The sequence below is a fragment of the Rhinichthys klamathensis genome, unplaced genomic scaffold, assembly GCF_029890125.1.
Source record: "Rhinichthys klamathensis goyatoka isolate OS25496 unplaced genomic scaffold, OSU_Roscu_1.1 h1tg000446l_1, whole genome shotgun sequence".
NCBI lineage: Eukaryota > Metazoa > Chordata > Actinopteri > Cypriniformes > Leuciscidae > Rhinichthys > Rhinichthys klamathensis.
The window spans coordinates 798,669-814,987 of NW_026606941.1; the positions used below are offsets into that span (position 1 = coordinate 798,669).

The 16,319-nt window shown below is 38.6% G+C and overlaps 3 gene segments (V, D, J or C); all 3 read right to left on the reverse strand.

Moving 5' to 3' along the window:
* Positions 1–8,083: 8,083 nt before the first annotated feature.
* On the reverse strand, positions 8,084–9,039 carry LOC130071579 (T cell receptor alpha variable 21-like). The segment is given in 2 exon segments: positions 8,084–8,454; positions 8,570–9,039. Coding segments are annotated over 2 exon segments (411 nt in total).
* Positions 9,040–9,334: 295 nt separating this feature from the next.
* On the reverse strand, positions 9,335–9,995 carry LOC130071557 (T cell receptor alpha variable 21-like). The segment is given in 2 exon segments: positions 9,335–9,754; positions 9,864–9,995. Coding segments are annotated over 2 exon segments (372 nt in total).
* A 1,919-nt stretch (positions 9,996–11,914) lies between these two features.
* Positions 11,915–12,708, reverse strand: LOC130071540 (T cell receptor alpha variable 18-like). The segment is given in 2 exon segments: positions 11,915–12,322; positions 12,451–12,708. Coding segments are annotated over 2 exon segments (501 nt in total).
* Positions 12,709–16,319: the final 3,611 nt, after the last annotated feature.

Sequence of the window (16,319 nt, forward strand, 5' to 3'; positions counted from 1 at the left end):
TGCCGTGTCAAGTGAATCTAGTGCCAAGTCGAGTGAATCAAATGAGTCGAGCCAAATCAGTGAATCCAGTCAAGTCAGTGTATCAAGCCCAGTGACTCGCCGTCGCAGGAGGAGAAGGAGGACTCGTTTGGTTCGCCAGGCTCCGGTGGGTGTTCCCAGACTCCTCGCCCTGCCGGCCCCGCCTCCGCGCCTCGCCCTGCCGGCCCCGCCTCCGCGCCTCGCCCTGCCGGCCCCGCCTCCGCGCCTTGCCTTTCCGGTCCCGCCTCTGCGCCTCGCCTTACCTGCGCCTCTCAAGCTTCGGGAGCCTTTTCCAGTAGCGGTTTCCAGCCCGGAGGCTTTAGCTTTAAATTTCCCCAAGAACTTTTTTGGGGGGGGCAATAGGTACCCTAAGAGGGCCATGGAGGTGGCATCTACGTGGACCCTTGCACTACCACCTACACCTGAGAGGGTCATGGAGGTGGTGCCTACATGGACCTTTGCACAACCACCTTCGCCTGAGCTTACCATGTCACTGGTCCTGTCCAGCCCTGTGCTCCCCACGTCTTGGTCCCCTGTTAAGTGTACTCTGCCCTGGTCCTGTGTTATGTGTACTCTGTCCTGTTCTCCTGTCACTTATGCTCCAGCCTGTCTTCCTGCCAAGCATGCTCCGCCCTGGCTACTTGCGGAGCGTGCCTCCCCGTGGTCTCTTGCCCTGCTCTGGTCTCCAGGCCCCAGGTCTCTCCATGGGCCTGGCCCCCTGCCTCTCCACGGGCCTGGCCCTCCATCCCATCCCCCGTCGACCTCCCTCCGGAGCTCTTAGGAGCGTCTGGAAGCCGCTCCTTAGAGGGGGGGTTATGTGACGATCTGCAACTAGAGTGCCCGCTTGAGCCTCTGGAGGGCACTCCTTCCTAGTTTATTGTTTCCATTATGTTTTACCCTGGACTGATTATGGTTTATTTGTTGCACCTGTTTTAGATTGAGCGTCCCTGATTTAAGCCTGAGTTTTCCCTTTGTTCAGGGCTCAGTATTGTTTGTATGTGTCTGACTGCATTACCTAGCCTTGTTCCAGTTTCCTTGTATTCTAGTGTTTCGGTTCCTTGATTATCTGCCTGTTCCCGGTTTCCCGTTTGCCTTATCCCTGCACGGATTTGATGTTTGTTTGGACTGCTTACCTGGTTTTGGCCCCTGCCTGTTTCCTTGTACCTGTCTCTGGATTCTCCTCTTAATAAAGCCTGCGTTTGGATCACCTCTGTCCATGTTCCATGTGCAGTTTCATGACAGTAGCACCTTTCTGCCACACTTATAACCCAGGCCAGGACAGTTAGCCAAATTCATCCATAACCATCATTTTATTGGGCACATTTTGCCCTGTCTCCCAATCCTGCATGCTCTCTGTAAAGAGAAACAAATTTCGAGGTTATTGTCAGATAGTAAAGTACGCAGTTTCTTTTGTCTACTGTTCTCCCGTGTCCTTCGATGCCCTGGCGTTTCCTGTTGAAACAATCTTTGTTATTGGTGTGTGCACACTCACAGACATCAATTTTGTTAGGCAGAAAAAATTGCTTCTTTCAGGGCTTTTATCAAATTACCCCTAGTGTTCTCCCAACATTTATTCAGCAACTGTGAACCCCTTAATAAACCATATTTGGCAATTGTTATACCATCTCCCTCTTGATGCACGACACAACTCGAGCATCAATTTAACATAACATTTAACATAGTGTTTTTATAAAGTTTGCCATCAACACTAATCCAAACGTTGTCCTTCAGACAAATTTCTCTGCCTCTGAAACAAAAATATTACATTCTTCACTTAAAGCCACAATCTCATCTTCTTCTCGAAGTATTTGAAAGGCAACGGCCCTCAGTCTCACATCGAATCTTGCTTTTCAGGCCTGTTGTTTGGTCTCTCAAGTCAGTCATCTACAAACATTTCCAAAGTCATCAATTTTCCCTATCAGGTCGTGCTGTACAGACTTGGTCAATGTCAGTCAATCATTTCTCCCCCTTTGTTCACAATAATCATAAATGTGAGAGGCTCTCTTGATAATTTCATGTTGACTTAGCCAATATGTCACTTTGTTGTTTCCCTCAAATCTACAACATTTTCCATTTATCTCAGCCCATGCCAGATGGTGATCTACAACTACACAATTCCAATTTACTTAAACTGATCTTCAAATCTACATTATGTATGACAAAATTATTACTACCAGACAGAGCTTGATGGCCAATCAACTTAAAGCTTGTCCCATGTTCTGTATTGTCTTTTCATCAGAATTATCAGCTTCTTTAAAATTTGTCATTTGCCTTACCCCATCTGTAATGATAAACTCATTCCAGAGGTTAATGACGCAATATACACACCATTCAGGCGGAATATTAGTGCCCCAAACTAATACATACAAGACATAAAGTGCTGTCACCATCACACGCACTCATACTAGACACACATATGTTAACTGCTCATTCTCAATGTTCACTTTTCTTTATATTATTGCTTAAAGATTTAAATTTTAAATAAGATTTTAACCTTTCCATTTTTCCTGTATCTTCTACCTAATTTTACATGGTCTCCCAAACAGTTTTAAAGCATGTCTTGTTCATTATTCATTAGAATTTAACAAGGTCAGCTGGGTTGTTTTGTTTCATTATCATTATTTTGCTTCAGCTTGCTCTAGCAGGCCAATAACAGAAAGACAGACACAGTTACCATCCCTTCCTCCGCTCAAGCAGTCTCTCTCACTATAAACAAATAATTTTTTCACCAGCCTCCTAAGGCTGTAACTTAGTCAAAATTTGTATTCATTACAATAACCTTTGACCATTCACCTTTGTCATCCAGACTTTCCTTAAATCAAAAGCTGTCTTCATCTTTAGCCACCACCATGTCTAACGACCTTCAAGAGTTAAAACTATGTTATAACATATTAGTTCAAAATCAACACTATGATTTTCCTTGCCCATAAGGCAAACCAGTACATAAAAAGTTTTGCTACTGTCTCCACAACAACTAATGGGAATCACTTCATGGCCTCAGCTGGCTCCTGCTCGCCCACTCCTGTTAGCCCTTTATCTATAATCTCCATCAGGGTGTTTTCCCCTGGCATATTTGCAGACGCTTGTCACAATAAAAAAAACAAGCCATACAATGAATGCGGTTTCTTCTGGCGAGTGGTAAATAGAGGAACTCACATTTTCTGGGTCAGACCGCCGTGACTGTTCCTCACAGCGCATCTCACCTCTCAATGCTCTGCTGACCCCGGTGGCCTCCAGTAATCAGCGCTCAACTCTCATACCTTTCTCACATATAACACCTCCATCCCGGAGGTGCCCAATGTTCGTGGCCCCCTGCGTTAGGCTGTCCCCTGGCCAGGAAGATCAAACCCGTCATTGAGTAGCCACTGTACACACTGGTGACCGCTCTTTCCCATCACAGGCTGTTTGCTTCAACAGAACTCAGCTGTTTTCTAGAGCTTAGGAAAGGCACGTTCAAGAGTCACCAGAGCCATTCCGATTGCCTAATAGTGTTCACATAGGGAGACAGGTCAATAACAACAGTATTTAATCACTTAAATCCATTAACTATCTTAAAAGCAGCAACCTAGCTACTTGGATTATACTCAGTGAATTTAGATCACAACCGTACATTCAGTGTACTTCATCTGTAGCCGGAGCCATCGGTCCTGAATGGTGGAGACTAAATGAGACAAAGAAGTTACTGGTCCTAAATTAACCTAATCAAAATGTCATCTCTATCTGTATTATTATTTTAAATACTTCTTTAAAGTCATTCAGTTTTATTTTTAAAACATCTCTGTGTCTATGATCTTCAACTGAAACACTGTGCTTTACATTATCACAGATACCAGCTTTTAGCTGACTCATTGAATGAGAGAGACTCTGAGACTCTATTGGATGGTACACTGCTCTCTCATATACTTCTAACATCAAACATTTATCTATCATCTTTTAACTCTATCCCAGCTTAAGGCATCTTTGCCAGAAATTACATACGGTTTCAAATAAACATATTATTTATATTTGTCTTTTGCCCACCTCAGGGAATTTAGACATTACAAATTTCCACTCAGATGAGTCTCTGTCGCACTGGCAGTTTCAGGCACAGCACACATCAGATTTTAGATAAGCGAGCTGTTTCATTACAGCCAATAACAAACTTATCTTTTGAAAGCAAAACATCAGCTCTGTTCTTTTCATGGTCAACACTAGCAGGCCTTTTTTTGTTTAATCAAATGCCTTTCAACACATTTTACATTTAGCAACTGTTAATTCAGTAGCCTACTGCATCTGCTTATTTGTTCTTACATAATGGTAATTATTCTAGTTCTCAATAACATTTCACATTTCTCAATCTCAATTTTAGTTGTCAAGTTCTCAATTACCATAACTTAATATCTGACTTCAAAATTTTCTCTTCTAGGAGTTTATCAGTCTCCAATCAGGATTCACACTAACTTTGACAAGGCTACTCTGCATCTTTTCAGTTATTATAAATCATCTTTGAGATCTGTCTCTCTATCTTACCTTTACATATTTTGCAACTCACATTTGTTGGAGTCACAAAAGGATTCACTTTAAGACTCCAATCTTTTGACCTTGTTTTTTATCTCTTATTTCTCAGACCAAAAATTGTCACTGTCGTCATTTTAACACTGATCTATTCTCAACCCTACATTATTATCAGACGTGTGTCACGTGTTAAATGGACCTACTGACCACAGTCAAGACAATCTCTGTCATCTGGTTGGTTCGTGTGTCAGCCTCATCTACAGCATCAGACACCTTGCAGTTTGATCACTGTGAGCTTCCAAAGGGCTTCAACTTAACACGCCCTTGAAGCAGTGTGTGTCCCATTCAGGAATGTAAACAGACCCACTGATAAGCAGTTCTCTGTATTCCTTTGACCCTCCACCAATGGCGGATTCAATCACAATAGCCAAATCATACTCTTCATCATTATTATTGGCAGAACATAATTTCATGAGCAGCACAGAAAATGCTCAAAATATTCGAATTTGTTTTCTGTCTTTACCTTACTAATTTGGTATTATCATCAACAACACTAATTACAAGTACTGTTGCTGTTATCCCAGCTTATCTTTTACAAAACATCATCTGCAAATCTCTTCAAAGTGAGATCTTCAGAGCAGAGCTGTTTACAGCATTTGCTCTCTTCTGTCTCACTATTTATTTACTTATTTATTTTCCCGGACTGTTCCGTTACTCTTCATAAAGTGTAACAATTTGTACATCATTATTTTCATTACAACTGGTTTGAAGCCTTTTTTCCTTCCATCACATTATTGTCTCAGTCTTATCTCTACTGTTTCCCCAAAACAGATTATATTACTCAGTCCGTAAATTACACAGACAACCATTATAGCTACTTGCTTCTTTAATCTTATTTTCTTAACATTAATAAAATAAAGCAGATATATCATCATTTCAATCATTATTTTATCAAAATCTAGAATTGTTCCCCATTCTGCTTAAAACATTCTTCATATCATGTTAATCCCTGTCAATCATACAATGCCTTATTTTATTCTAAAACTTTTCATATCATTTAAACTTCCATAAATTCTATCAGACCATGTCTATTTTCATCACATATAGTTTTCTACTATATTTCTCCTTTCTTTTCCCTACATGCCAGTTCCTTCATTATCCTCTCCTTTCTTTTCTCAAACATGCCAGTTCCTTCATTATCTAACCAGTACATGATTGTTTGAACAATCCCCACACACACATATCTCACACACCAACCTTTTTGTTTTTTCACTTCCCTCTATTTCACACAGACAGCCTTATTGCTTCTTGCCACTTCAATCCTTGTCATATAAATTTAAGTTCTATAGACATCTAATGTCATGCATCCATTTACTGGATGAAGAAGTAAAAAACATTATTTCTCCTGGCAGTTCGACATTTTATCTTCAACTGAACAATCCATTATTTGTTCACATTTTTTACACACATATTGAACGCAGCCACAACAACCTTTTGTCCCGCTGCCCTGTTCCACTGATTCTCGCACACTCTTAGTCTATTTGTGCTCATGGTAGCTCATGATCATGGTATTTTCTCAGTTTTTTTTTTTTTTCTAAAACATACATTTCCCCCCATACTTTCCTAGTTCTACAGAAAACCGGTGTATCAAATTTCGCAAGCTTGCTTTTGAGACATCCCCATACTGGCTGTTTTCTGTTCTCTGTGGATTTCTCTTCAACGCGCGTTTTCTTTAATCTGTTAGGCGTCCCTAAACAAATCCGATTCTTTTCTTTTAACCCAAATCGGTCGGGTTGCACTATTAGTGCCCTCCTAATTAAGGTTTACCAAAAAAAATTCTGGTTCCCCCTAATTAGCCTCAGTACCTAAAAACAATTTGCTCCGTCGTGGAACAACTAATTTTCAGGGTACCTATCTGTTTGAAATCTCTTGATCTGTTACAGTTCTCACTTAATCCCAGATTATTTATCTGCTTGAAATTTCTTGTTCTGTTACAGACCTCAATTAATCTCAGATTTTTCCCTCGTATCTGTTTGAAATTTCTTGATCTATATAGATCTCAATTAATCTCAGATTACGTACCACAGAAACAGCCTTCAGCCAATATGGTTCAATTTCACTCTTCTCCCCAATTAAACTGAATTTAATTAACTTACCCAAAAGAAAATAAATTGAACTGTCTCTTACCAGAGATGCTTCTGTTGCCACCGGGTTCTTTAGATTCCAGTGGTCGATTCTCCCGGCCCTGATATCGGTCGGCCCCTCTCTCTCAAGTTTACGAGGTAGAGCTGGAACTTACTTAGTCCAGGTGGCCAAACACCGTCCGATCTCAGGTCCAGGAGGCACGTCCAAGGAATATCACTTCTGACACCAAAACTGTTGTGGCAAAAATTCATCTCAAGCAAACATCACTGCGTAAGAGACACTCAGAGTCAAATTATATAAAATAGAAGAATTTATTCTTGCAAGAATAGGAGCAGTCTAATACACAGTTGTTACCCTGTGCAGAAGAGTGACCCACCCCCAGACAGACTGAACTAGCTTTTATCTTAGTTTCAAGGCCTTCTTCCCCCCAGAGCCTTCCTCCCAGTAGTTCTCCATAGACGTCACTAGTTGGCCCAATAAGCCCCCCTGCACCAAAATGGCCTTCTGACATCTAGGTCAGAGGTCCTTGTTCGTCTGTTCTCTGGAGTGTCTCCCTCTTCTGCCTCCCCAGGTACATAAACAGAATCTTCTCTCACTACAAGTGAGACACACATGTGACATTCTTTGAATCATCTATATTTTACTAAAGATCAATGAATATCATTAAAATTGCCACTACACTGTCTACTGAGCCTTCATAAGTGCATGAGAGCGTAATGTTTTTATCCTCCATTAAAACTATGGTGTTGTTATCTGATTTGATTCCATACCCAGTAGTTTCACCTGTAAAGACATATAGATTTAGCACATATTACTTAGCACTGAAAGGAAAAAAACAAAACAAAGTAGTTGTCTTTTTTTACCCAAGCACAGGAACTAAAAGTAATAAAAGCTAATTTCTTACCAAAATAATAGAAAAGTATGAACGGACAGAGCAACAGCATTGTTTTTGTGAATCTTTCTCAAGAGAACTGCATGCTATCTCTCTCCTGTCTTTGGAGGCATTGTGCCGTTCCTCTGTTTTGCAGTGACTTTCCCCTCAGCTAGCTCCACCTACTTATTCTCATATATTACTTTCACAGCTTCACACATACTTCAGAAGTTCTCCATGTTCTTCCTCTGTGCAAATTTTGGTACAAAGCTACATTGTTTAAGAGTCAGTGTATGAGGTGTAATTTAATATACAGTACACTGTATGCTGAGAATCATCCTTGGAATAAGGCATAGCCATTTCTTGATATAGCCTAGTTTGCATCTGCTGACAATACTGCCTTTTCAGTATAAGTAAGCTGTAACATATGTTTAGACAGGGTTTGGACGTACTGAAATGGTGTAATTACAGTTTGTGGTTCTATGTTCGTAATTATGTTCAACAGCTTCATAGCTGATAACTTGTTTTATATTAAGTTTAATTAAGTTAATTTAATTAAGTTAAATTTAGCATTATGATTTTCTCATTTCTCATTGAGTTTTTGTAGGGTGCAGTTGTGTTTCCTGTCACTGTGGGCTGCAGGGCACAATAGTACATGGCAGAGTCTTTGACTTCTGTAGAAGAGATTGTCAGATTCATATGTTTGAGGGCTTTATCAGCTACAGCGCTCAGACGGAGAGAGGGCTCTGATTTAGGGCTGGTCTCAATGAACAAAATGAGGTTGTCAGGTTTGGATCCGGGATACTGACGGTACCACTGCAAATTTCGAACACTTTCAGTGTATTTGCAGATCAGTGTAACATCTTTTCCTTCCAAAACCTGCATATCTGTGAAGAATGGTGTTATCACGTCTGCAGCAGCATTATCTGTATAAACCAAATAAACAAACAATAATTAATAATTTCTAATGGACAAATTTAAATTGTCAACAGTATAAAAAGGAGGAAATCATTCCCGCAGTAATTGTTATGAATCACTCACCTTTTAGAAGAGAAAATATAATGAATACCAGGAGCAACATCTGCACTATAAGAGACAATGACTTTGAGATCCAAGACTTACAGTTTCCTCCTAGAGTATAAGTGACTCAATATAAGTCTGTCTGCTCTGTTTTTAATCTGAACTGAGACTGAACTACAATTGGTTCTTAGAGCTCCACCTTCTGGAAGAATGCAGGTGAGATCACTTTTGCTACTATATCTCCTCATTTCATAAGGGGTGTATCTTAAACAACAAGATCTTATTGAAGATTTTTTGGCATATAAAAATATGCACTGAAAATGATAATTTGAACAAATTGGCTTTTTTAAAAAGTATGTGAATGTAACACTTTTTTCCTAATAAGGACTTTCACTGTCCAGAAAGATCTGACTGATTGCACAATTTATGTTTACTGTGCAAAGAAATCAAGTAGCAAAGTTATGATAGTCAGTTAAGCAAAGTCTTGTCTGCAGAATGTTGTCCTTTAGACCTAATAATTTTTTTTAATACATTTTTGTATACTTAATACTAATGTATTTCCATTATTAGAACCTATTTCTTTACAAGCTGATGTCAGGGACCTCCTGATTGGTTTTAGGTTTTGCTTAAAGAAATGTTTTTCTAGCATGTGAGTTCATACAGTGTACTGGTTAAATTAATGTATTGTAAATTATATTGTGTTTTGTCTCATAAAAGTGGCCTTAAATTACCAATAATTAACAAGTAAAATGTGCACTTTGCTAAATTGGTTGTTCTCAGAGAAAAGCAACACTAGTATACAGCATATTATATTGTTTACAAACTCCTTTTAAATTGAGCATCATGAATTTCTATTTTGAATGTCATTTCTCACTCAGTTTTTGTAGGGTGCAATTGTGTTTCCTGTCACTGTGGGCTCCAGGGCACAATAGTACATGGCAGAGTCTTTGACTTCTGTAGAAGAGATTGTCAGATTCATATGTTTGATGACTTTATCAGCTACAGCGGTCAGACGGAGAGAGGGCTCTGATTTAGGGCTGGTCTCAATGAACAAAATGAGGTTCTCAGGTTTGGATCCGGGATACTGACGGTACCACTGCAAATTTTGAACAAGTTCAGTGTAGTTGCAGATCAGTGTAACATCTTTTCCTTCCAAAACCTGTATATCTGTGAAGAATGGTGTTATCACGTCTGCAGCAGCATTCTCTGTTTAAAACAAACAAACGAAAAAAATATAATGGACAAATTTAACTTGTCAACAGTATAAAAATTATGGGGAAAAATATTTCCACAGTAGTTGTTATGAATCACTCACCTTTTAGAAGAGAAAATATAATGAATACCAGGAGCAACATCTGCACTAATAAAAGACAATGACTTTAAGATCCAAGACTTACAGTTTCCTCCTAGAGTATAAGTGATTCAATATAAGTCTGTCTGCTCTGTTTTTAATCTGAACTGAGACTGAATTGGTTCTTAGAGCTCCACCTTCTGGAAGAATGCAGGTGAGATCACTTTTGCCACAGTATCTCTTCATTTCATAAGGGATGTATCTCATGTAGTGTCTGGACCAATCTGACACACACAAATTATTCATTATATTTAATGAATAATCCAGCAAACTCACTATCCCAACAAAGGTCTTTGAAACTTCCCCCAAATCAAGCTAACACACTGGCAGAACTCAAGTGTCCTGTAACAGGACACAGTAAGACTGATAAGTTTTACGACCCAAAATAATGTGCAGGGAATTGTGACTTAATTCTTGTTGAGAAGGAGAAATTAACCCTTTTAATCCTATATATTCTATATATATATATATAACCATGTGATAAATGTATTAACATGTATCTAATTTTCCATCTCATGATTTTCCTTTTATGTGGTTTGGTCTATGTCTTCGTTCTCTCTTCTAAACCATTTTGGTCTGAAACATGACTGGTTACTATGTGGCATGTTTGGTCTCTAAACTCAAATTTTCATCCCCCATTTGTTCATTTACATTACATTTTACTAACTGTATGACGCATTAGTATTATAAGAATCGTGAAGATTCTTTTCTTAAACGCCCAATGAAATTACACATTCAAATGCCCTGCTAGAACACAATGGGTCGTAAAAACTCCCTCCAAAGGGGCAGCTTCGCATTGGCTCACGCACCTCCAGAGGGTGTGACATCTTCACGCTTTAAAAATCTGTGATCACAAGATTAGCCCTCTTGTCCTTTTGTCCTCTTGCTCTTAGCTCTTTTAGCCTCGTGCTCTCTTACTCTCTTGGTCCTTCCTGAGATGTCCCAATGTGAAGATGATGCTGAATTAGAAGTCCCCCAAGGACCCCAAGCTTGCGCCAGGCTGCGGCCTTGTCTTTCCATTCACCAAAGATCCTCTGACTCCCACTGGTTCTCTCTCATCAAGACCACATCAGCAAAGATCAACTGGAGCCTCAACAAATTGCATCAGGACAGTTTAATTCAAATGAGCGAGACATGCAAGAATCAAACTTAGTCTCATTATTTGATACATTAAGTATCCTTACCCCTTTTTAAGAAGGGCATGTTGGTTGGTTTGCTCAGGCTGTTGATGCTGAACATCAAACAATGCTATAACTTCTTGCTTTCCTGTATTCTGCTTCAGCTCTCTTTCCCTTGGTAAACTGTATGCATGTATGGATGTGTATGTTAGAGTAGTTTAAATGTTTAGTCTAGTTAATAAAATCTTGATCATGTCACACGTAAAGTTGTCCGTGTCTCAAGCTCATATCTGGAGTCACTAATCATAGATCATGACTACTTGCTCTTAGTAGTACTTAGTAAGAAAGACATTTCCCATGCCCCGGAAATGTACATTTCTATTAATTAATTAATAACCAATATTGAGAGTTCACGGGATGAACCGAGTAATTGGTTGTAATGTTAATGTAGCTACATCAAGTTAACCCGATTAACTAATCAAAATATTCATAATCAATTCTAACAAGTTATGATTGATTATTAATATTTCATAGAGCTAATTTGCTACAACAAGTAAGCATTTTTGGCCAAATATATAATATTTAAGAAGATTGAACATTATTCTTTGAAAACATTTTTTACAAATGTAACTTTTTTTTGTAATCATAAGGACTGTCATTGTCCAGTGCAAAGAAATCTAGTAGCAAACTTATGATAGTAGGAATTTGTCCTGTTTATAGTATGTGAGTTCATACTTACGGTGGTTAACTTAACGTATTGTAAATTAAAGTGTGTTTTGTCTTGTAAAAGTTGTCTTAAATGACCAGTAATTGACAAGAAATATGGTGCACTAACATTTGCTAATATAGTAGTTCTCAGAGTAAGGCAACACTACACAGCAAAGGAAAGGAAAATGGGGGAAAAGACTGAGACACTACATGGGAAGAAGCTCCTCCCTCTTAAAAAAAATGACTATACAAGAAACCTGTTTTTGTACAGTGTAGATGATTTTCCTGTCACTGTGGGCTGCAGAGCACAGTAATACACTGCAGAGTCAGATACAGCAGCAGAGGAGATCTCCAGATCCACACGGTTATCATTATGGAGTTTGATGGACATATGCGGGAGAGGTGGAGAAGCTGGAACTTCAGTTTTAGTAGACTTCACAATCAGCAGCAGAAACTCTAGTCTTGATCCAGGCATCTGCCGGTACCAGTGGAGACTGTAAGCTGATACATCATATGTACAGGAGAGAGTGATGCTGCTTCCTTCAGTTAAAACTTCAGATGGTTGGTTTGGTCTGATGACATTCCCATTGGCCTCACCTGCAAAGACATTAAAGATTCAAGCAAAGTAATGGATTCAATTTAGAGCAAAGCAAATGTAAATTTGTTTTATATTTTTTTTGTGTTGTTCTGAAATACAGAGCAAAATGTACATGAGTAATACTTACAGTAACTGAGGATAAATATTAAAACAGAAGAGATGAGAAACATGATTCTGTAGTTTGAGTTCAGAGTATCATCAGTATGAAGGTAAGACATTGTTTTCTCTAATTTATTCAGTAGGAGTCGACAAAACATTGAGCTCCTCCCACACATACTGTACTTTGCTCATCTTACTCTACAAATACTCAATATATAGAAAGAAGCTGTAGTCAACAACCTAATATTGGCATTATGCCAGTCAAATTCATTTATTACAGCCTGTGTTAAGTTGACACTCAGCTGCTTCATGTTGGAATAAGCTTTAAAGGTATGTACAACTTTTAGTGTGTCGTGATTCCCTGAAATATTAACATAGACAATATAGATATGAAAAGCCCATTGAGTTTTTGTAGGGTGCAGTTGTGTTTCCTGTAACTGTGGGCTCCAGGGCACAATAGTACATGGCAGAGTCTTTGACTTCTGTAGAAGAGATTGTCAGATTCATATGTTTGACGACTTTATCAGCTGCAGCGGTCAGACGGAGAGAGGGCTCTGATTTAGGGCTGGTTTCAATGAACAAAATGAGGTTCTCAGGTTTGGATCCGGGATACTGACGGTACCACTGCAAATTCTGAACACTGCCAGTGTAGTTGCAGATCAGTGTAACATCTTTTCCTTCCAAAACATGCTTCATTGTGATTAATGGTGTTATCACGTCTGCAGCAGCATTCCCTGTAAAAATAAAAATATTATTTGTAATGGACTATTTCAGATTGTCAACAGGATAAAGAGAAAAAAAAAACTTCTACAGTAATTATGAATGACTCACCTCTTAGAAGAGAAAATACAATGAATACCAGTAGCAACATCTGCACTAATAAGAGACAATTGACTTTGAGAGTCAAGACTTACTGTTCCCTCCTTAGTATAAGTGACTCAACACACTGTTTGTCTGCTCTGTTGTTAAACAATTGAACTGTGACTGTTTCCTAGAGCTCCACCTTCTGGCAGGATATATTGCAACTATTCCAGAATAATGATTATTACAGTGCCAGTGTGCAACAAAGGGAAATGTTAACTGATAAAACTTTGCACAAAAAATATATATTTTTCCCCTTAAATAATTTAAGGTTAAAGAACAGTGAAAGTTAGTTAATGGCAATATTATATTATTATATAATTACATATAATTATAATTATATGGCCAAAACTAAATAATGTGCAGATTGTGCATAGTATGCTGAAACTTTTCTGCAAGTATGAACACAGCATGGGACTGCATCCCGGGGAAGAAAACGCATCGTTTTTTTGAGGCTCTTCATCAGTTGAAGTCACGAATTTTGCAAACTCCTGCTGATAGCAGCTAGCCTGGATGCCAGCCGAACTTGTGCTAGCCCCGCCCACAACATTTGAGGTCGGGAAGTTCATATTCTGACTAGAATCTTGAGTATGGCGACGTCAGGCTAGATAGCAGTGGAAAGCTGGGAAAAACTGAATCAACCGTGAGTGATAGCGACACCAAGTGTAAATTGCAGAGGTGGAAAGTAACAAACTACTTTCATTACAGTAGCCCACTTGGATACATTTATTTTTCTACTTTTTTGAGGACAATTAAATTGTGGTAGGCCTACTTTTAGTTAAGTTGAATAAAATAAGCCTATAGCCTAACTATTTTTATTTTTCAGCAAAAGTAGTACAAAAAATAGGGATCAACGGGGCAACCTGACATTTGATTGGAACTTAACTACTGAGGTGGAGCCCCCTCGAACTGGGTAAAACCATATTAGCAGAGCACAGAGCAGTTGAAGTAAATAGACAACTCGGCTCATTCAAGAACGTGCATTTATTGCATGGACGGCACAATATGATGTAAGTGTCTAAAATGCATGCGCATAGTTCAGATGAATGTCAATGTTTGCCCTCTTTAACTTTATGTTAAACTTATGTATGAAGCAAACTGTTTGCTGAAATAACATAACATTAACAACAACACTGAAAAGTTGCGTCCCTTAACATCTCCAAAACCAAGGAGATTGTTGTTGATTTTAGGAATAAAAATAGTGTGTCGCTCCAGCCCCTGGCCATCAAGGACAAAACTGTGGATTGGATGGAAAGTTTTAGGTTCCTTGGGACCATCATATCCTCCAGTCTTAAATGGGATACCAATGTCAGCCAGATTGTTAAAAAAAGCTCACCAGCGACTTTTCTTTTTAAGACAACTCAAGAAATTTAAAGTGTCCAAGGCGGGAATGCACCACTTCTACAGAGCTGTGATAGAGAGCACACTTACTTTCTCCATCACTGTATGGTGGGGTAATTGCTCAGCAGAGGATAAATATGCGCTGAATAGGGTAGTTAGGACAGCGTCAAGGATAATTGGGTTGGACCTCCCTAAGATCTGTGACATTTACAACACCCGTCTACTTAAAACTGGACTGAAAATACTTAAAGATTCTTTGCACCCCGCTAATTCTCTTTTAATCCCTCTACCATCAGGTAGAAGGCTAAGAAGTAGGCTATCAGATTCAGAACCACCCGTTTTTCAATTAGCACTTACCCACAGGCTGTGAGGTCCCTCAATTCACACCAACAATCGTTATCTGCTCTGCTTACACAATTATGTCCTTCTCCTCAGTATCACTAAATGCATTAGCATTTTATCTGATTTATTTATTTATCTGATTACTTATTATATTTACTCATTGGTAGCAACCCAAGTATTTATCTTCCGATTTTGTTTTATTTTTATTGTATATGTCATGTCTGATGATGTGTTGTTATTTTTGTCCAATACTGTCTTGTATTGTCCTGAGTGAGCCAAATCACTAAAATGAATTCCAGGCGATTTGCGTCGTTTTGGCAAATAAAAGACTTGACTTGACTTGATTAGAGCAACAACAGTATATCCTGGTGCGTTTTCTTTCAGAATCATCAATGGATGATAGAAAATAGCATTTTATTTAAGATAAAGACCTGCAAGTCATGTAGAGGTGAGTTATAAAATGTTCTGTATAAATAAATATAGACTAGTTATTAAGAATAATGCACTGAGATTTCAATCACCAATGAAGACACAATGAGCAAGAGAACAAAAAGAGGGCCATTTTTTACTATCAGTGAAGAATCATTAGTTAGGGTTAGTTGTGAAACTATGATATTCTAGGGTAGTCTATACATGAAAGCTTTGTATGATTGCTGTTTATTTTTATGATACCTTGCACCCCCTTTATTATTTTACTGACGCCTTCCTATTCACACTGTTTTAATTACTCATCGTTGTTCAAATGCCCTTCTTTAAAAAGAATCTTTACTTTTTTGTTATAAAATAGAATTGCTCCTGGCAACAGGTGCTCAAGGGCTAGCTAGCTTAGCATAGTGTCAAAACACAGCAATTTATGAGATTAACAACATATTTTTCTCCAAACTCACTATAACGTCAGTTTAGTGTTTGAAATAATTTCCTTGTCTGATCTGACGTGGCTTTTTATGAATGAGAGAAATGTCTATTTGGGCTACAGTGATATCCGAATGCCATAAGGGATTTCCTGGAACACCATATGTTTTATTACTCCTGTGAGTCTCACTTGTGGACTTTCTGTGCGAGGGCGCCCTCCGGCTTCCAGTATGAACAAAACAGACATTACATGAGACTGCACAAATCTCCCCATAATAATAATAAAAAGAAAGCTCTTTGTAATGTTGTAACTTATTAGTTTTTCAACAATCTACTTATTACTTTATTTGAGTTATATATATATATTTTCAGTACTTCTACTTGTATTCTGAATTATTTCTTAAAGCTGCACTCCACAGTTTTTCCTCTTTGTCGCCATCTCTGTTCGAAATCTGCAATTGGAGTTATTCACGGAATTATCAACTTTACGTGAGTTGTAGT